Source organism: Lepisosteus oculatus, chromosome 14 (assembly GCF_040954835.1).
Source record: "Lepisosteus oculatus isolate fLepOcu1 chromosome 14, fLepOcu1.hap2, whole genome shotgun sequence".
NCBI lineage: Eukaryota > Metazoa > Chordata > Actinopteri > Semionotiformes > Lepisosteidae > Lepisosteus > Lepisosteus oculatus.
In genome coordinates this window covers 16,975,362-16,997,630 of record NC_090709.1, presented here as the reverse complement: position 1 = coordinate 16,997,630, position 22,269 = coordinate 16,975,362, and the positions used below count along the sequence as shown (strand labels likewise).

The 22,269-nt window shown below is 42.0% G+C and overlaps 1 protein-coding gene across 1 annotated transcript; it reads left to right on the top strand.

Moving 5' to 3' along the window:
• The first annotated feature begins 9,563 nt into the window (after positions 1–9,563).
• Positions 9,564–21,392, top strand: LOC138242790 (antigen WC1.1-like). The gene is made up of 18 exons (XM_069198339.1): positions 9,564–9,762; positions 11,325–11,639; positions 12,005–12,322; positions 12,846–12,878; positions 12,994–13,032; positions 13,491–13,805; positions 14,171–14,473; positions 15,535–15,606; positions 15,942–16,256; positions 16,500–16,532; positions 16,710–16,748; positions 16,877–17,020; positions 17,355–17,453; positions 18,172–18,243; positions 19,310–19,396; positions 19,717–19,803; positions 19,928–19,999; positions 20,834–21,392. The coding sequence occupies exons 4-18, from the start codon at positions 12,854–12,856 to the stop codon at positions 21,007–21,009; spliced, it is 1,878 nt and encodes a 625-aa protein (XP_069054440.1). The 5' UTR covers positions 9,564–9,762; positions 11,325–11,639; positions 12,005–12,322; positions 12,846–12,853; the 3' UTR covers positions 21,010–21,392.
• The last annotated feature ends 877 nt before the right edge of the window (positions 21,393–22,269 follow it).

Sequence of the window (22,269 nt, the reverse complement as noted above, 5' to 3'; positions counted from 1 at the left end):
GCTACAGATTGTTCTCTCACTAATATTAAATATGAATACACTCGCATTAGTATTAGTCCGTGACGTCAAACCACTCTTTGTGACGAAGGCGAGACACCTAGCTGGGCACAGTGACGTGGCACGTGTCGCCGTGGTTACCATACTTATAATTTGTAAACAGTGAAAAAATGCATTTAAACTGTTACCTACACAAATTTATCAACTTGGAATATAATTTTCAAGCTCTAGAATACAATTTCTAAACAATCATTTGAATAATCATTCTTTAATTTGGGATTGAACATTATGAACACTAAACGCACTGTGGTATTTGATCGATACAGTCTGTATTGACTGTTTTCTAGATATTTAAAGAATTTAAAGAAAGAAAAGAATCAGTACTCACCAATCGGTGAAGTTAATCGATTATTTTACAGTTCGTCAGTTGAATTAATTGGTTGTCGATAGATAAGTGATCAATATCTCTCCTCCGTGCTCTCAGTGCTCCTCCCGCGGTCTCGCTCTCTGATCCCGGCGCTCTGGCCGGTGTCTGTGACGTCACAGCGCTCTTTCTGACAGAGCAGAGCGCGTCTCCGCTGGAGGAGACTCCTGTCCGGAGCCCGGGGGGCTTTTCTTACAAATATAACATCTCCAAAAAAAAACACACCGGGCTGTGAAGAGAAGTGATTTACTGTATAACAGTTGGAGAAGGAGAGCGACAAACCGAGGAATTAAATTCATTTAACAGAAAAAATATATAGTTTACTTTACAGACTAATACGTTGTATAGCGTACTCCCGTAGAGCAGACGAGAAATAGCACAAGTGCCTGTAATCAGCGCTTTTAAGCATTTTACACGAATCTCCACAGAATATAATCCTAGAAGATCAGATCCTGGAAGTTCAAGTGCATCTCCTGGTTTTATTTCCATTCGAGCTCTCAGCTCCTCAGGCGGTTTGATGATTGAATTAACTATGTAACTGTTATCAGACTCTGTTTAACTGTGTATTTATAAGACTCTCTGTGAGAGACGTGTGGGAGATACTGAATTCCAGGGCTGGTCTGGAATCACACACAGACAGGTCTTCTGTGTGATCTGAGTCCCACTGCTCAGAGCTACAGACTGGTCAACTGGTCACTATTGTAGACTCGACCATCAGTCTGCTGCGGCTGAGAATCATAATACACTTATAACAGTGGCAATACTGCTGTTCATTAAATCAGTAAAAATAATAATAAAAGATAATCACATATTGCTCAATTGTCAGTCAAACACTTCTGACAGAGGATTGGAGGCTGACTTACAGTAAATACAGTGAATCAGGACAGTAATACTGGAGGTCCTGGAAAGGGTTAAGAGAAGCTTCTTGCTTCTGCCCTGGAACAGATCCCACAGCTGCCAGATCAGTGACCTCTGAGCCCAGTTCACAGAGAGGAGAACCAGGAGCTCTTCTCTGTCTCTTAAGAGGGCTGGGAGGAAAGAGAAAAGGGGGAGATGTGACCTGAGTCCAGGCTGTTCTGTCTGATATTATTCATGTAGCAGCACTGATTGTCTCAATGTCCTCTGGTTCTGGATTATCAGGATAGAGAACAGTATGGAGATGAGCTTTTGTCTGTTCAAGAGGAAGGAGTCTGGGTAAAGTACTGAGGGACCCAGAGCTCTGTGTGTGAGTCTGAGCTGTGAATCTGACTGTGAAGAGTTTTTTTTTTTATTTATTCTGCTTCTGAGAATTTTTTTTCTTTTGCCAAGTGATGTTACATCCCCTTCAGATACTCTGCACAGATTGTCAGAGTGAGAGAAGAGGAGAAAGAGAGATGGACAGATAAGAGCACACACAGTGAGAGAGACAGGAAGGTGGAGAGAGGGAGAAGGAGCAGAAAGTGCAGGTGTTCAACCACACTGTGACCACAGGAGACAGGAGGCTTTTCTCAGCTGCTGAGGAGCTCAGGGCTCATGGCCACTCAGGCTCAGAGGCTCTGGCAGCAGTCAGGTCTGAGAGCTTCTCCTCATATTGACACTGGAGCTCTGAGAGTCAGCCTCCATTCTGATAAGAACAGCCCGTCCTGTTCAGCCCTGAGAGACACTGAGACAGCTGTGTAGGGAGAAGACCTGTCACCCTGTAGTGCTCTGAACACTGGGATCCCCTGTGTGCCTCACTGTACAGTAATAGAGCTCTGACTGGAGTCCCTGTGTGTGTCTCTGTACAGCACTAGAGCTCTGAACACTGGACTCTCCTGTGTGTCTTCCTGTACAGTTCAGCTCTCAGCTGCCTCATCACACTGCACTGCACATCACAGAACAAACCACAGACTCACTGCAGAGTCTGACCTGCAGTTCCGGTAAAGCTCTGACGAAACAGGCCCGTTTCCTAAAGACATGGAAGTGAAGAGATAGTGCAGTTTTACTGAAGATAATATGTCCCTTTCTAAAAATATGTTGTCATGTCATTGTAGGAATTGTTTTAATTGGTGCCTTAAATCACAGCTCCTACTATCGCTGCTACTGATACAAGTGCAACTAGTAATATTTTACTGCTACTACTAATGCTACTAAAGCTACTAGTACTACTGTTGCTACTGCTGCAGGTACTACTGTTACTGTTACTACTGCTGCCACTGCTACTTCTACTACTATTAATAAGGAGGAGGTGGGCTGTGTTCTCGCTGGGTGTTGTAACAAGGACTGATTTTTCATTTAGCTGTTTTTCCAACTTTGAAACTGTCTCCTACTCTTCTGCTGAAGCTGCAACACATACGCTATATTGTTGAACTAAAGAGTTAAAATATAGCATAACTACCAATACTACTACTGTTACTACTGCTAATGCTTCTACTACTGTTACTACAGCTACTACTAGTGCTGCCACTGATATTGCTGCTACCCACTATTACTATTAATACCTACTATTAATATTTTACTGCTCCTCCTACTGCTACTGCTTCTACTACCTATAAGAATAAGGAGGAGGAAGTGACCTGAGTCCTCACTCTGTTCAGCCTGGGGGTGTATCAGTATCAGTTCAGCTCCACTGTGCTGTTAGAGAGTCTCAGTCTCACAGTCAGCTCCACACAGAGAGACACTGGGGCCACAGCTGGAGTGGCTGGAACATCTGTGTGGACTGGAGATGCACAAAGACAGACTCAGGGTCTGAGGGACTCAACTGGAAGAGCTGCTATCCATCAGGCTCAGTACAGAGGGGACAATCACTGCTGGGCTTTTTTTTTCATTTAAATTATTGATCACAGTGTAGAGAATACCGGTTTAGGGACGCCAAATATGTAATCATAGTGGCTCTCTGAAGGCACCAGTTCTGTAGGGTTTGGGCATTTACTGAGACAATTATTAATTGTAGCAGTAAATCACAAAGTTGATTCTTTTGGTGGCTTTAGAATCCAACCATGCGATATAACTCAAACAACGCACACACACAGGTACTAATACACGAGGATACATTTATTAATACATAGAATATGCATATAAACCTAACAGATCTTATCGAGAGGGTTATCAGAATACAAAAGATATATATTCAATCAGTTACAAAGAGTTACACATCAAGAGGAAATACGTTCAGTATATCATTCATTAAGACCGTTTCGTAAAGTGAACTTGGTTACAACTTCTACATTAGATACTCAAACAAGTACATAACTCTTAGGAATTAAATTGATATCAACTGGTTGGGATAACAATTGAATTCTCGAGCTGTAATGCATTGAAGTTGAATACTCATCCAATTTTTGGGGATTCAGATCTCCTGCGGGCACAAAGGAACAGTTGCAGGCTGTTGCTGTCCAATCCGCGCTCTCTGGCTCCGTGCCAGGCTGTGCTGTGCGGCTTGCGACGGTGCGCTGCTGATGCTCACTGTTGGCTTTAACTAGCAAAGTTTGTGCACATGAGAAAAGATGACTGTGGGTCCCAGCAAGTCAGGAAGAGGACCAGTTCGTTTATGATGAAGAGCTAGTTCTGAATAGTGATTCAGCTGTCCACAGTTCCGACCTGTTCACGAGGCCTACTGCTGGTTACTCTCTGGCAACCTCCACTCTAGACTCTTAGAACAGAGGAAAGTTCTGGCACTCGGACACACTGGCCGTTCCGTGGTTGTCCGGGCTGAGTCTCAGGATGGTCAGGAGGCGCGCTGCGAGAATGTCCTGCCCTTGGGAGCCTTCTGCTCCTGGGCCGTCCTGCCCTGGAATTCTCCTTTGAATTCCCTTTAGAATCTTGTCTGAATCTTGTTGAATCAATCTTGTCGAATCTCTCAGGCTCTCTGTGTTGCCTGTTTTTACCTGGAGGAACTTCAGCTCATTGATTGGCTGAAAGTTCCATGGGCATCAGAGTCCCACGTGGGTTACTCGGCCCTACCGGTCCCTGATTGGTTGATCAAGGTGAGATATGAGTCACTTAGTCCTGACACTTAGGAATGCAATCCAGATGTCCAACTCGCACTCCCTAGACAGATAGGCACCAATGGATGACCATTGATCATGATAGCCAGGCTTAGCTAAGTGCATCCCCCTTTGGGAGCTGTCCTTGGACCTTAAATCACCTTGCATGAATGGTTTCTCTGTGGCTGCACCACAGAGATGAACAGAGAAATGAGGCCTAATTTGGGAAAGCTCAGAAACACTTAATTCTGTCTTATTATTAAGCCTCGCCGCTACAACAGTCACAGGACAGCCAGTTCTTAGTCAGTCCACCTTGTCTCTGTATTCCTGTGCTGACCTGAATGACCTCACTGCCACCTTGATCACAGGCTCTCCTCACACTGCCCTTGACCATGACCAGAAGACATTACTGTCTGGAGACACGACAACTCTGTGACTCACTGCAGGACACTAGTCACTGGACACTGCCTAACACAGACAGCAAGGCACACAGGACCATATTCAGGACACCAGTCACTGGACACTGCCTGACACAGACAGCAGGACAGGACCACATTCTGGACACCAGTCACTAGACACTTCCTGATACAGACAGCAAGAATTACAAGACCGTATATACATAATTAATTATCTTGATACTAATTTAAAAATATAATACTTGTCTACAATTTTTTTAGTTTAATATCTGATCTCTTCCTGGCCCTGCAGCACCTGCAGCCCTGCTGTCTGTATCTGTATCTGTGTTTCCTCCAGTGAGACACAGAGCTGCTCCTGTCTCTCCTCTCCTCCACGCTGCTGGGAGTGTCTTCAGGGAGAGGAAACAGTGATGTGTCTCTGATATATATGGAGAAGACTGAAAGGGCCCTGTGTGATTGGCGTCCCGCCTGTGTGAGAGGTTCCTGCTGTCAGTCTGAAAAGGCAGTGCTGTGTGTGATTGGCGGGGCGGGGGGCTGTGTTGTTACTGGGGCTCCGGGGTGTGGAGCAGCAGCTCAGTTGCCCTGTGGGCTCAGGGGTGAAGACAGCGCTCTGTCTTGATGAAAATGGAGAGCTGCCTGTCCATCTTCTCTCTCGCTGTCCTGGTGCTGCACAGCTCAGCCAGTAAGTGTTGAGTCTTCTTCTGTCTAGACACACAACAACTGAAATTAAAGTTTGGATGAAAAAAGGATAAAAAAGTATTTTGAAATGAGATTGGCTTGAAAAATATTTATGTTCTATTATAACTTCTTTAGAAAAATATAGGCTTAGATATGTTAATGTTTTATTTTAAATTCAGGTTTCTGGGTATTTGTCCAAATTTATTATAACTGCATTTTAGGGGTTCTATGAGTCAGGAAGAATTAATTGCTAGTGTTCAAAAGCTAATTCATTAATAATAATTTTATATCATCTGATTTTCTGACATAAAACAAAGTTTTAAATGAAAAACACAAATCTAAATTGAAAACGAGCTTGGGTTGAAAAATGTTAACATTCTTTTTAAAATTAAGCTTTCTGTGTAACAAAATTGTCATAATTGTTTATTTCTGAGTATGTGAATAATAAAAAATTGCCTGAACAATTTTCATTTTTTTCAAAAAGCAGTACTAATAAAATAATTCCTTATAGCTCACACTTCAGTTGATATCTACTGTATAATTGTCTGTAAACATTATTTTAAGATGTTGCCATCAGTGTTATAAACATTCCTAAGCTATTACACACCCTGAGGACAGGGTTAGGGATACAGGACTGGGTTCTGTTACTTACAAGTTATCAATCTATAGCAGAGGCTGGTTATCATCGGACTTTATTGATACTTTCTAAAATATTTGATATATAAAATATATATACTATCTATATAAGTATTTACAACTCCTAATCTGTCACCATAAAAAAAAATGTAAGCTATTTCTTAGACATAGAAAAAAATGAAGACAAAAAAGTATCTATAATAATATAATATTGTGATTTGAAAATAACGAGCACAGTGATTTTATTTTAGTAAGTATTTTTATTGTTATTTTATTAATTAAAATCAATATTTATTATTTTGTTATTACAGACTAATGTATGAATAGAAATCAGTGTGTTATTAATGACTGAAGTATTATTGAGACTGACATTTTATTATTAGGGAATGGTGTATTCATAGAAATAATTAAAAGCCTGATACATTAATAGAGGTAAGTGTATTGTTAAATACTAGTACATTTCTGAGACACAATTATTATTACAGTCTGATGTATTAATAGAATTGTGTTATTAAAGACTGGAATTTTATTGAGACTAATATTTTATTATTACAGAGTGATGTATTAATAGAAATATGTGTAATTATAGACCAAAGTATTATTGAGTCTGATAGACTGACAATTAATTGTTACATACTGATGTATTCATAGTGATAAGCGTGTTATTAACTAACAGGAGGATTATTGAGACACTGGTATTTTATTATTAAATACTAATGTATTAATAGGTATACAGTAAGTTTACACTGGATTTTTAATGGTGCCACTGTATCGCTTGTGTGTTCAGACAGTCCAGGTTTCTGTCATTAAGCCCTGCGAGACTCAGTTACAGTAAAACCATGTATTTAATTTTGGTGTTATAAGAAATGGTGTTCCATTATGATAGGTAATTATGGGTTACCTATCTGCATTTTAAAGAGATACAATTGGGTTCTGAAAATGTAAAACACTGAAGCCATAGGACAATTGGCTCTTGTAGTTTTTAAAGTGTTAAAATAAAATTGATGTTATCATTATCTGGTTCCTATAGACCAAGTTTGCTGTGTTTTGACATTGAGCAGGACAGGCCGATAATGGTTACATTCTGTATTGCTTTATCAAACAGAAAATGCAGAATTTAAGATCAATTGTGAGAATTATTATTATTATTATTATTATTATTGGGAAATATTGACTGAGGTGTAACAGCAATAATTTAACAGCTAAAGGACATTGTGACATTACAACAAGAATTTAAAAACTATAAGAAGTCGTGTTATGTTTATACAGGATTTGAGTGCTACTTCACAACCAAATTATTTCTTTTATGTTCTTAGTTGTTGTCTTAGTTACAAAATGATGGAATATTTTTTGTATATTGTGAAGGTTTAATAAGATGTTTATTGGTTTATTGGAGGTATATAATCAAATACACATATTTAAGTATGGGTAATACAAATTAAATTAATTATTACTTTATCACACAATAACACATAAACTAAGTCTTGAAATATTAAATAGGCAAGCACTTAGAGATTCATAACCCAGCAGTTGAGTTTTGAGCAGTTTCTCAGGACACCACAATAATATAATAAGTGTCAGTATCTGTGTCTGTGTTAAACCTATCCTGTATTTGTGAAAAATAATGTGCTTCAATATAATTTAATAAGTCAAACGTGTGTTAAATATATATGTTGACAGGTAAAGGCTAGAAAGAGACAATGAGAATATACCCTTAACATACTGTACATTTTAGAACAACATGTAAAGCACCTGTAAAACACCCACCACTGCAGTGACCCCAGACCTCTGATGTGTCAGTCATTCCAGGCATGATGCATTATAGTGGCCAGAGCTCCCAGAAACATATGTCCGAACCCTCTGAAGTCATGCAGTCATTGCAGTTACTTTCCTCTACAGTGAAAGTAGCTCCCAGAGTCCCAGTCATTAAAAACACTGTCCACTGTAGTGACCACAGCCTTCAGAAACACACAGACACAAATTACTTATCTGAAGTCATACACCCTCCACTGCAGTGACCATAGGTCCCAGAATCCCAGGAACAAAGTCATTGCAGACACTGACTACTTCTTGACCACTATACTGAATATTTTCATTTTAATTATTTTTCTTAAAAATAATCCATTTGTTTTGCACTTAAATATTTTTGATTACAAGATATTATTAAAGGTGATAAAAGGTCTGACATGATTTGTCTTGATTTCAGCCTTTACATCAACAAGATCTGAAATTTCAATAAGGGTGTATAGACTTTTGATATTCACTGTGCATGCAAGTCCAAGCCCTCTGAAGTCATACAGTCATTAAAGTCAGTAACCATCACAGTCACCACAGCACCCGGAAAATCAGAAATATAGTAAAGCTACTGTCCAATGTAGTAATGACACCTCTCAGAAACACGGGGAAACTGTCATTAACTTCCATGAACACAGTCATTACAGCCTCCACCAACAATAGTGACCAAAGCATACAGAAACTTAGAACCACAGTCGTTGAAGCCACTAACTATTGTAATGACCATAGCTTTGAAAACACACACACAAGTCAAAGCCCTCTGAAGTCATGTAGTCTTTACAGTCAGTAGACAGTCTCTGCTGTAGACTGTGTGATCCACAGTGGAAAGTGAATGATCTACACTGAGAGTGAAGAGTGGGTAACCTCTGGTGTAGAGTGGGTGATCTACAATGTTGACTGAGTGCTATCCAGTAGATAGTGGTTGATCTCCAGTAAAAAGTGAGTGATCTACATCCAGTGGAAAGTGGATGAGTCTTTTCTATGGATGTTTCAGTCTCGTTTGACAGACTCATGTCTATTGTGTCAGAGTAGAGAGACTGTATTGCACTGATTCATAATTCAAGACTGCAGCTTCTCTTCTCTGTTCTAAATGACCTTTTCTCCATGTTGTCACTTTGTTTAATGATACTGTGTGCATGTTTGTTGTAAAGTGCAAAAAAAGAAAGAGTGAAAATTGCAAATTTCCTTTTGGATACCTTGAAGAGCTGTAAAAATAGGGAAAACTGGCTTTTTCTTGTCACATTGTAGTAATATTCTAGGTACTGATTTCTTCTAGATTCGGTGTTATTTAGTTTTTATTGATTGATTCATAAGTCGAACATTTTTCAAAAGGTGGGTATTGTTTTTTGTGAGGTGAAATGGGAATTTGAGAATGAATCTGACATTTACTGTAAGTAATCTGTAGGTACTGAATATATAAAGAAAAGCTTAGAAAATTATTTTCCTCTTTTTTTGGTTGAGTATGTTTTTTGACTGAGGAACTAATGTATTACTGAATGTATTATTGTATTAACTGTTCAACAAACATGGAGACTAGAGTTAAAACCCTCCCCTCTCTCTGCAGGCAGTGCTGATGTGAGGCTGGTGAATGGTGCCAGTCCCTGTGAGGGGAGAGTGGAGGTGTATCACGAGGGACAGTGGGGGACAGTGTGTGATGATCGCTGGAATTTGGATGCTGCTGCAGTGGTGTGCAGACAGCTGGGCTGTGGATCAGCTGTTTCAGCACCAGGAGGAGCTCACTTTGGAGCAGGGACTGGAAACATCTGGCATTTGAGCTGTAGAGGCTCAGAGGCTGCAGTGAAGGCCTGTGGCTCTCCAACATCAGCAAATTCAGCCTGTGGTCATTATGAAGATTCGGGCATCATTTGCTCAGGTATGGCAAGCTTATTTAACTTGACTTAAACTGTTTAAAATATGTATTTTCTCAAATATAATAAGATCAGTAAATAGAGGGTGCTATCATTCTGAAGATTCAGGAGTGATTTGCTCAGGTAGGATGAGCCATTTCCTGTTTACCTAAAATGTTTAAATAAATATGATAACATATATGATTACGAATTTCACAATTTCCTTCAATTAGTATCATAATTATCAACAGAGCACAATTGTGTTTACATGAAATATAACTGATACTTGTTTTTGTTGGGTTCTTAAACTTATAATGTCATTTTTACTGATAAATTGTGTTCAGTACACTAAAAAGAGGAAGAATGTAATCAATGACACTCAACGGTTTGGTTGCTGAATATCTTTTATACAGAATAATTTAACTAGAATAATAACAAATGTCAGTCCCCAGGTCAGACAGTCCTGCTCCAGCAGTGCCAGGCTGTAACAGTCCTGGTCTTGTCCAGAGTGTCTGTCAGTCCCCAGGTCAGACAGTCCTGCTCCAGCAGTGCTAGGCTGTAACAGTTCTGGTCTTGTCCAGAGTGTGTGTCAGTCCCCAGGTCAGACAGTCCTGCTCCAGCAGTTCCAGGCTGTGACAGTCCTTGTCTTGTCCAGAGTGTCTGTCAGTGCCCAGGTCAGACAGTCCTGCTCCAGCAGTGCCAGCATGTGACAGTCCTGGTCTTGTCCAGAGTGTGTGTCAGCGCCCAGGTCAGACAGTCCTGCTCCAGCAGTGCCAGGCTGTGACAGTCCTGGTCTTGTCCAGTGTATCTGTCAGTGCCCAGGTCAGACAGCTCTGCCCCAGTAGTGCCTGGTTGTGACAGTCCTGTTTAGAGTTTTTGTCAGGGGGCTGGTCAGGCACTACCTGGGTGTGTTAGGCTTGGTTTTCTATAACCTCTGCACCACTTTGGATGTGATGTCTAAAACAACTTTATTAAAAATAATTTACAATTTTTGAATCCAATTCCCTTTATTTTTTATATGTAAGTGTTCATTTCTGCTTTGGGGTAGAATGTGTTCTTCATCTTGGTTCAGGGTCTCAGATATCTGCAGGTCAATCACTTGTGTTTCACAACCAAAATTCCCACTTTGAAGCCCAGAGTTCTAGGATGTCAGCCCCTATGACACAGTGGGGTGTCCAGAGGTTCTGGTCATTTTAATTATTTTTCATTGATCTCTCAGTGTTTCTGTGACAGTGACTTGATCTGCAGTGAATGTGTGCTTGATAATTTACAGATTAATTTTTGGCTGACCAATTTCCCAAAATTCCAAAACAGTGTATAGTTTTAGTATTCTTTAGAATTCCTCACAATTTTGTTCAAATAATGAATACTCACTCTCTATTACTGCTCTCTTTTCCTATCTTTTCTTATATTCAAGCATATCGAGTGGTCAGGGACAGTGATCTCTGTTATTGTTCTGATATTCCAGATCATTGAGGGGTCAGACTGGTCAGGGGCAGTGATCTCTGTTATTATTCTGATATTCCACCTCATTGAGTTGTCAGAAAGGTCAGGGACAGTGATCTCTGTTATTGTTCTGAAATTCCAGCTCATCGAGGGGTCAGAGTGGTTGGAGGCAGTGATTTCTGCTCTGGGAGACTGGAAGTGCAGCACGGAGAGACCTGGGGCTCAGTGTGTGACTCTGACTTTGACTGGCAGGATGCAGAAGTTGTCTGTCGAGAGCTGGACTGTGGGGTTCCCTCACAGGTGCTGAAGGGGGCTCATTTCGGGAAGGGGGAGGGACAGGTCTGGACAGAGGAGCTCCAGTGCCAGGGAAGTGAATCGCACCTGTTCTTCTGTCCAAAGTCCTCCACAAAGACACAGAGCTGCACCCATGAGAACGATGTGGGACTGCAGTGTTTTGGTAAGAGGAGGATAATTTATTTCATTTTGTTTTTAATGGAGCTCAAAACTGAAGCTTAGAAGAGAAACAAATAAGTGTTGCTATAGCTCTGATTCAATACTGGGGATTGGTGTTTAACCATGAAAACTCAATACGATGATCTTCTGATCAACAGTAACTTAATTAAACCATAAATTACCAGACTTGCTGATGAATAAAGTATTTCAGATTGAATTGGATTGAACAGTAACATGTTAGTGAGATACTTATATGACAGTAATTTAAAGCTCAGTATTGTAAGTATACTTGAAGATGGCATTGAGGGTAATTGCTGGTTGTTATGTTGTGAAGCTGTGTCTCTGCTCTCTCCCCTGTCCTGTCTGCAGGATACACAGGGTTCAGGCTGGTGAATGGCTCTGACTCCTGCTCTGGCCGAGTGGAGTTACAGTGGCTCTTCAGGGACTGGGGGACAGTGTGTGACCTGTACTGGGACCTGAGAGATACCAGTGTTCTCTGCCAGCAGCTGGGCTGTGGGAAGGCTGTAGCAGCTCCAGGACAGGCCTGGTTTGGACAGGGCAGTGGACCAGTAAGGGCAGATGTGTTTGAGTGCCGGGGCAATGAGAGCCGTCTCTCACACTGTGCTGTCTCTACATGGGGGAGAGCAGGGTGCTCTCATGGACAGGACGCAGGAGTCATCTGCTCTGGTGAGAATCGTGTATTTAAAACACAGTGACACTCCCTCTGCTTACACACAGAAGCACACTGTTTTCATGATTGACTGAATATCTGCTCTGTTACACACTGCCAGTTATGTAAGAGATGCAAAGATGAAAACACACAACCTTAAAACATGAGTGTGTTTTTAACATGTCATATCTATCTCAAATATTCCCTCAAGGGGTTATTAGGTTGTCATTTTCTTTCTGATGGTTAGATACACAAATACACTGAGGACTAAAAATCAGTTTTATATTTATATTGATATCACTGATGGTCCTAAAAGATTAAAGAAAGTCCTGGACCTCTGTAATCTGTAATTAATATCGGACATGCTTAATTAGTTTAATTAATAGAGCCCAATTAAACAGGAGCCTGGAAAGAAAGTGAGTCTCAGAAAGTCAGGGTTTAAAGATGTTATGTACAGCTGAGCCCCACACACAGCTGACACTCCACTTGTGAAACATTGCTTCTGTGGACAGAAATGAGCTCCTTCCTTCTCTTTTACAGACTCAAATATGACCAGAAATTCACCTGGAGCAGGTAAAAAGAGATTAAGGACTATTCAGTGCTGTTTTAATTGTAGTTTCGTTTCTGGTGCTAAATTGCTCCTCTCACACACAGCTCACAGTCTGATTTCTCTCTGTTTGTTTCACAGGTTTCCCTTCTTCAGCTGTTCCTTCTTCCAAAACACCAGGTATGAATTAGCCCCTGTTTTTTATCTCCAAGGTTCTCAGTGCGTGTTGATGTCTCTGTTGCTGAGCTCAATCCCAGATGCATCTGTGAGGCAGCATGTGTATGTGTGTGCAGTTTTGTCTGCATCTCACACACACAGTCTTGGATTTTGGGATCTACAGCAAACACATCTACCTGAATACTGGAGTTTATCACCTGTGGAGCTATTGTCTCTGTGCCAAACTGTGGTCACACACAACATTAACATATATGGTATAGTTCTGATGATCAACATGAAGTCTTTTAGGTAGTTAAAGTAGGTTAAATTATCCAAAAGTCAGGAAACACTGTAATTGTAATGTGTCTGCTGTCCCCAGTGGCCTGAGCTGATGTTCAGCTTTTAACAGCAGATTCTCTTCCTTTAGATGTCATCATTGTGGTCTCTTAGAACTGCACTGACCTCTAACTCTCTGCTCCTAGACCAGCTGTCCCTCAGGCTTGTTGGGACAGGAGGTGACTGTGCTGGGAGGCTGGAGGTTTATCACAATGGCTCCTGGGGGACAGTCTGCGATGACTCCTGGGACCTGGCAGACTCTCAGGTGGTGTGCAGGCAGCTCCAGTGTGGGACGGCCCTCAGTGCCCCAGTGCCAGCCTCCTTCAGCCAGGGAACTGGACACATCTGGCTGGACGAGGTGGGCTGTCTGGGGAACGAGTCGTCTCTGTGGGAGTGTCCCTCAGCAGGGTGGGGACAGCATGACTGTGGACACAAGGAGGATGTCGGAGTGGTGTGTTCAGGTACAGGACTCCAGTTACACCAGGACTGTGTTCTTATACTGCCAGGAGCAAGCACAGTATCCCCTGTTCAAGACAAGAAAATAAGTTTTACTGTAATAGTGCTTGACATAATAATCCAAATATTCTCAATCTGGATTGTAATTTACTGAATGTTGACATTGATTTTAAAAATGTCAAGATTGTATTATTTTCTTTTGAAAAACAGAATTCCATTACATTAATATGATTTGGGGAAAAAAGATAATGCAATTATCTAATGTCACAGTAGTTATCAGACACGCTGTTTCTATCTGAGGTCTTTAATCTAGAAGTCTGTGTCAGTTCAGAGCAGGGTTCTCTCAGTCTGTCCACTTGTGTGTCCCCAGAGTTCAAGGAGCTGAGACTGGCCGAGGGCTGTTCTGGTCAGCTGGAGGTTTTCTACAATGGCACCTGGGGCAACGTGTGCTGGAATAGCATGAGTGAGGACACAGTGAGTCTGATCTGTCAGGAGCTGAACTGTGGGAAGAGTGGGCGTGTTGTTGAATCTCGCCCCAGACGGTACTCCGCTCCTCACTGGCTCGATGAATTTAAATGCCGCCCTCACGACTCCACGCTGTGGCACTGCCCCTCCTCTGCCTGGAATCAGAACCAGTGCACAGACTCTGAAGTGGCTCTGATCACCTGCTCAGGTAAGGACTCTGTCTTCCACCTGTCTGAGGGTCGGCAGGGGCTGGATGTGTGTGTGTATGAAGAAGAGGGTGAAGGGGAAGGAGATCATAACTGATAAATGAAACAAACAGCCCAGAGTGTAGTTCAACATATTTGACCACAGTCTGTGTTGGACAGTAAGACACTGAAGGTCAGGATTATGATGGGATGGCCACAAGCTAATTTGACATAAATCTGTCTTCGGGTGGGGAAAACATTGATACCTAAACATGTCAATGATTGATTGGTTTCACAAACACTGCTCCTAGTAGCTTTTATTGCAATCTAAAAATGATGTTTGTGACTAACATGCTTGTCATTATTATCAAAACAAAAACAGGCAAAATACTTTGTGGTTCAAGAGAATTTTAAATTTCTTCATGGAAGAAAAAGGAATGCCAAAATGTTTGATCTGTACACAACAGGTACACAACAGGTAGCTGTTGCCAGAGAGCAATACCAGTACTTGGAAAAGTGATTGTCTTGCTGATTTTATATTGCTTATCCCTAGTAAATAATGTTCTGTATTTATGGTGTTTATCTTGAGTCACATAATGCCTGTTTAGCCTTGCCCATTACTGATTATTTCCCACTTCTGAGACTGAACAATCTGCTAATAAAAAATAAGGTGAGTCATCACTTATCAAAGGTGCTGAATGTTAGTTTTTTCAGACTTGTAAACTGAATTCCAGTATTTCTAATCCCTAATCCCAAAGTGCATGAAACTTTAAATCCAGCAGTTTACCAAAAGGTATGTATGCAAGTACCTCTTCAGACTTTCACACAGTGTTCATATTTTATTGCTCTTTATAAGCTGGCAATCACAGCATTTTCAAGTAGCAATTAATATTTGTTATATACACAATCCATCCAACACATTAAAAAAATGAAAGTAAATAAATATCTTATTTCAAAGATAAAAGGAGACATTATGACATTATGAGTACTCAAAACTGTCGCTAACATGCTGTGACATAATACACATTAATGTCATCATGCCCTGTATAATAATCTTAAATTAACAAGGTTTTTATTCTTTTAGCTGACGAGAAGAAGTCTGTGCCTCAAAGCCTCAAATCCTGTTTCACAGCCTCAGGCCAGGAAACATGTTCAAGTGAGTTTAAAAAATGTGTGCATATGTTGATAAATTAAATCAGTTTTAAATTGTGTTTCACAGGTGTGTGCCATATACACAGATACTGTGTACACTTTAAAAAAAAACAAATAACAAATCCAGTCAGTGCACTGAACCAGACAGTAGCCTAGTTGTATTTTGCTTTGATGTTTATAAGATGTGTCAAACCGGGAAGGTGGAATATAGATTGGAGCACAGACTGGTGGGGTTTGTGTCTCTGTGTCTGTCAATCAGTGTTATTTTGTTCTATGGACTCCAGGTCCCTCAGGCTCATTGGGTTTGTGTCTGTTAATCAGTTTTATTTTGGTCTCTAGATTCTTGGCCCCTCAGGCTGGTCGGAGGAGGAGGTCACTGTTCTGGGAAGGTGGAGGTTTATCACAATGGCTCCTGGGGGACAGTCTGTGACGACTCCTGGGACCTGCAGGATGCCCAGGTGGTCTGCAGACAGCTGGGCTGTGGGGACGCAGTGAGCGCAGCAATAGAGGCCTCATTCGGACCAGGGAGTGGCACCATCTGGCTGGACGAGGTGAACTGCAGGGGCAGTGAGCTCCACCTGTGGGACTGCTGGCACCTTCCCCTGGGACAGAGCGACTGTCGGCACAAGGAGGATGCTGGGGTCACCTGTACAGGTGAGTCTGAGCAGCAGAAGAGCAGCTGGAGGTCCCAGGGTGTTCAGGGCTGCTCTCAATACAGGAATACTGATGTAAATAATAATGAAGAAGCCAACACAAGCTCTGCCTATTAGAAAAATAATTAAGATGAGTGCTTCTGGTCATTAAATACTCTTTATTGCTGCAGTATGTGATTCTCTGGGTCCATCATCACACTTTCCTGCTCTCTGAAACTCAACCCATCACTTTAATGTTTTTCAGGTTGGGGATCTCAAAACCATCCAGTGACGACAGGTAATACAGTTTGGCAGAAGAGGATAAGAGACATTTCAGTTTGTCTAAATGGTGCTGCTGATTCTCAGGAGTACTGCTGTCTATAAACCGTGGCCTCTCTGTGTTTCATTTTTGTCAAGAAGAATAGAAGAACTGCTGTGAATCTCCTCATCAAAACCATTTTATCTTGTGTTACAGCTCTTCCTGCTTCAACCAGCACTTCGTCTGTGAAAACAGGTAAATCCTCCAGTTTCTAATCTCTGTCCAGATGAGCTCACAGTAACTTTACTGTTGTCTAAGATGCTTCTTGCCACTATGTGGTTGAGAAAGAAGATCATTTCCTGATCTGTCTCCCTCTCCCTCAGGCAGCACCAGGACAACACCCCAGACACAGCTGCTCGAGGGCCTGTCCGTCTCACCCCTGGCCCTCCTGCTGCTGGGGGCTCTGCTCTTCGTGGTGCTGGCCCTGTTCGTTGGGCAGCTGATCCAGAACAGGAAGCTGAGGAAAGGTAGGGAGGAACTAATCTCTAGTGGTCATTACTGTCACTGTCATAGAACTCAGATTTCTATACTGAACTTGAGGAAGAAATCAAAATTTAAAATCAAGGTGAACCTGTCTAATTTAAAGGTTTGCTGGATCTCAACATTATTAATAGGGTAGAGAAATCCAGCTGAAGCTTGAAAAAGATTATCAACAATTACAGATGGAGATATGAGGAGATTTGCCAATCAAGAATCATAACATTTATGTGCACAAATGTCCAAAGAAGGTTTAGCAGTGAATTATTGATCTTGTACTCCACTCCCTGCATGTTAACCCTGAGTGTCTGTTTCCTCACACAGCCCTATCTAAGGGAGCACTCGCCCCCTATCATGATGCCGTCTATGAGGAAATAGAGTACAAACTGGCCAGAGAGGGAACCTACAGGGCCCCCAGGAGAGGTGAGTGGAGAGAGTCTTCAGGTGTGATTAGTCTTCACACTTGAGGATGATATTGTTACAATGCGTTGGTCAGGATCCGGACATATGTGAAACAGACACTGGGAGGAGCCGATGAGAAACTGGGCAGGTTGACGAACAGTGGGGCGTGATGACTGTGCACTGGTCCTTGGGGAGGCGTGGTCCTGGTGTACAAGTCCAAGGGAGTCCAAAGGGAAATCCAGGGTGAAGTTCAAAAGTCCAGAGCCGGGTAATCCAACGAGACAAGACAAGACAAGGTTTAAGAACCGGAATTGGATCTGGTGGGGGGACAGGGAATAAAACAGGATCACGAGGCCAGGAACTCTGAGACCCAGACTCAGCTTGGTCAGGATGCCGATGGGAGGCCCATGCCCTCAAGCCGTGGGTGTAGGGCGACTTGGTGGTAGGTGGGCCTCCTGGCATCCGTCTTCCAATGCAGAACCCAGAATAGTGTGAGTATCTGGCTTATATAAGCGCCCTTAAGAGGAGGGATTACAATCTTGACAGATCTGAGTACTTACACTTGTAGAAAATCTCACCATACTGGTTTTAAACCTGTAGAGTTTTCTTTCTCAACTGCTGTCAAAGTAAGTGAAGAAAATGAGCATAAATTCTGTGTTTCTGTTGACACCCTGTCTCTCCCAGTAAGAGACAGTGCTGACTGACTGCAGGTATTACTGATCTGCCCTCCTGTTCACAGGAAGATTCCTCTCTGATGAGCTGCCCTCTGGATACGATGATGTGGAGGACAGTGAGGGAGACCCAGTACCAGGTGAGGGGAGGTGGAGTCAGGGGGCTCAGTGTAGGAGTGGGGGGTCTTCAGTCCAGTACTCACTCTCATCCCAAACCAGGCTGACATTTACAAAATTTGAGTAGAAAATCCTGAATCTTACAAATCTTACCAAATATGTTCTATTCCTTACAAACTCTTCTCTTCAGTGTTGCCTCACGCTAACCAGCAGATCACAGAGGCTGAGCAACACTTGACCTGGTCGATACTGGGGTGGTAGACAGGGTGCTGCTCTAATTGGTTTTCATAGAAAAGGAGATGGTGCCTCAGGTCCAGAATGATGACTGGGAAACAATATGCTGCAAAAACTACCTTTCACATCACATGTTAAATCAGGGACCCTACAGTCTTGGCTTAACTATACTTAACCACACAGCATTTAAAATCACATTTAGAATTAGACTTGACAATAACTTTGCAGCTCTGTGGTCAAAGTAACTCAGAGTCCTGAAGTGTAAATTCTCTGCTCTCTGTGTGGTTCAGAAGAGTCAATACCCTCTCTGAAAGAAGAGATCCCAGAGTACTATGATGATGCAGTAACTGTACCTCAAAGCCCAGGTGCCTTGTCAGGTGAGTTACTTCAGTCCAGTCACATGGGGAAACCAATCTTAGTGAGTCTGATTATCTCTACTCTCTCTTTGATCTCAGCCTCTGAATATGGAGTCTAAGTTATTCTGCACCAGTCACATGGATCTGACTTAGTGATCTCAGCCCTGCATACCCAGTCTGGGTCACTGTGCTGCCAGTGTCCAGCTCCTCTTCAGTTTCTCACAGTGTCTACATCACCACTCTCTCTGCCCAAGTACAGCCAACCTTTCTCTGCCCTGTTGTCCTTCAATGTCTTATTTGAAAATCTAGGAATTGTTCTTACAGAAGTAAGTAGGACTAGAAATCAGGTTAATTGATTTTCTTTACTTAGAACCTGGAGTTTTATCCCCAGTGTAATGCTCAGTTAATCAGTGTGCTCTGATGAGCTCCAGCAGTCCTGTGCTCTAAATAACTCAGTGTTCTGACGAGTGACAGTGAAGCTGTGCTCTGTGTGCTTTAGGAGAGCTGATGTCCTCTGTGAAAGAAGTGACCCCTGAGTACTATGATGATGCTGTAACTATACCTCAGAGTCCAGATGCCTTGTCAGGTGGGTTATTTCAGTTCAGTCCCAAAGAGAAACCTTGCACCAGTCCCAGGGAGTCTGGCTCTCTCTCCTCTCTCTATGCACTACAGAGCATATCACACTGAGTCTGTTTACTCTGCTGCCATTGTCCAGCTCCACTTCAGATATTTCACAAGGATTCACAGCATTGCACTCTCTGTCCTGATACAGGCTGCACTGTTGTCATTCACCATCTCAATTAAAAAAAATGGAATGGGTTTGAAATGTATTATATAATCAGGTTGCCTGATCCCCTGTATTTTAAATCTGATGTTTAACAGTAAAATTGTCTCTGTGTGCTTCAGGAGAGCTGATGTCCTCTGTGAAAGAAGAGGCTCCAGAGTACTATGATGATGCTGAAACTGTGCCCCAGAGCCCAGACACTGTGTCAGGTGAGTTATTATAAATAAGACTCAGTCATTGGAAAAAAACACTACCTGGAAGAGAAGAGGTCTCTGACAGGCCAGTCTTTGTCAGAATGACAGAGCCATTACTGTCCTGCTCTTCTTTTCACAGGGAGACTCCTCTCTGATGAGGCACCCTCTGGATACAGTGATGTAGGCGACAGTGAGGGAGACCCCACTTCAGGTAAAGAGGGCTGCAGCCAGGGGTCTCAGTGTGAATGAGGTAGTTCAGGGATGGAGAAAACGACCCCCAGTAATCAATTTCTGTGCCACTTCATCCAAGACAAGAGGGCACCAGGTCTAAGTGGTGGCTCAAATTGTGCTTTATCCTGCAGGGATCAATAGTAGCTAATACAGATTGAGAGTCTTGTTTGCCACAAGATTTAAACTCTTAGATCAGGGTCTCAGCAAAACACAGCTACTGTCACATCCAGCCAATCGGATGCTTTCAGTATCGTTTTCTGGCTATAGTCCAGCCAATCCCTGACCAGGAGTCCTGAACTCTACATGTCAGCCTAGTGTTTCCCTGTCCTGTTCAGCCCTGCTAGAGGCCTGAGATCACCTACTAATCTGACCAGAGAGAGGTCTTCAGATACCCAAAGAGAATGACTAATTTTAGACAATACTGTCAAAGCTTTTCCGCACTCTGGTTTTATAACACTGGTACATTGTTGGTAAGTAAAATCTGAAGTAATCATAAATTTGTTCTAAAAGGTACATTTTTAATTTTAATTCAAATGAATTCCTATAAAAGCTTTGGATTATAATATACTTTCAATAACTTATTCATCTGACCAATCATATTCACATGTCTTAAGTATAACATTCTTTTTTGTAATCCTGTCTAATATTATTTGTTTATATAATTAATGGTTGTTAAAATCACAAATATACAACTTAAAAAAAACATGCTTAAAAATTCATGGGTCCAATTCTAAACCAAAAATATAATCTAAGAGAGTCATCCCCATCCATCAGCTGTCCACTGACTGTCTCTTAGTCTGTGTCTCTCTGTCAGGTTTCCTCCACCCTGGCCCTGGAGTGGACAGGGTCCTGCCCACACTGCCCTCTGAAGAAGGAGTCCCTGCCCCTGACAGGACTGACTACGATGATGTTGGGGACGAGTCTCAGGGAGAGGATGGGTGCTGTGAGACTGACAGGGCTGTCTGGGAGAAGCTCCTCCTCCGGGTCTAGACACAGAAGAGCTTCACCAACAGAGTCACACAGTCTTAGAACAACTCTGAGCACTGAGACTGTCTGTGCCCTGAGTCCACTTCACTCCACTGTTTCCACACTGATACTGTCTGTGACCTGAGTCCGCTTCACTCCACTGTTTCCACAGTGATGCTGTCTGTGACCTGAGTCCACATCACTCCACTGTTTCCACACTGTCCTCAATGTCTGTATCTGCAGCTTGTGTTTTACAAAAGGAAGGCTTGAACATCCCATTTTTTCATCCTTTTCTTCTTTCTACAATTTGATGTTTCAGAAATAAGAAATTAAACCATTCATTGATGTAAATTCTGAATGTAACAGTTTTGATGGGAACAATTTTTTATACATTTTATTAAAGGTTTTTTTGCAACAAACTTTTTTTTATGTGCTTATAATTTCTAATGTATGATATTAAAACTATCAATTAAAAATGAAGGAGCTCTTCATATTTCAACTCACAATGAAAATATCAAATACACAAAGAGGAGTGGTGGAGTGTTACTGCAATATCATTCAGAAGGGATGTGATCCAGCTCAGCTCTCTGAGGTCTGTCAGATACATCTTCCTCACACGGATTCCAGCTCGGCATCTTCCGAGTGAAGTCCTGTGATGCATCCGTCTTTGGGCCCAGACATGCACCACATCATCCTCGCTGTGCCTGCTGGGCGATGAGTAATGTAGAGACAGCTTCTTCAGGCTGAAGGAGGGATTTGCATTTCGGCAGCAGGACCTACTTGAACAGCAACTTCAAGGACCTGCTCTTATCAGGTTGCTTTGAAAAGCATCAGAAGGAAGTTTTTCTAAGTCTCGCAGTTCAACTTTCCATTCAGACACTGAAATGGTTTGTCAGCTACTGGGTTGTCTTTTCAGCTTTGACATGAAATCACAGCACTCTGAAACAGTGTGGGCCAGGAAATAATTAACGTCTGTCTTGGCAAAACAGATCTCCAAATGACTAAGTAAGATCCTGCCACGGTATGAGGTCAGTGTGTTTGCTTTACTCAATTGTAAAGTGATTCCCCAAAAAGAAGCTCGTGATCAAGGTAGGAAGTACTTTTTTAATGCACTGAAAAACTGACTGACCACACGGTGTATCCTGAGGCTTCTTTACACAAAAGCAACACCAATACAAATGAAGAAAGTCTGCAAACACTTCCTCTCTTCTGCTCTTCCTTTATTACCGGATAAATTTATTGAAATGAAGAAATTATAAGGAAAAAAAAGTCACATTCAAACTT

Bases quoted from the DNA above. Each gene is read 5' to 3' on its own strand.
- LOC138242790 (XM_069198339.1), top strand. From the start codon at position 12,854: ATGACCAGAAATTCACCTGGAGCAG. The intron at 17,454-18,171 runs GTGAGTGGAGAG...TCCTGTTCACAG, and splicing joins CTACAGGGCCCCCAGGAGAG to GAAGATTCCTCTCTGATGAG. The intron at 19,804-19,927 runs GTGAGTTATTAT...TTCTTTTCACAG, and splicing joins GAGCCCAGACACTGTGTCAG to GGAGACTCCTCTCTGATGAG.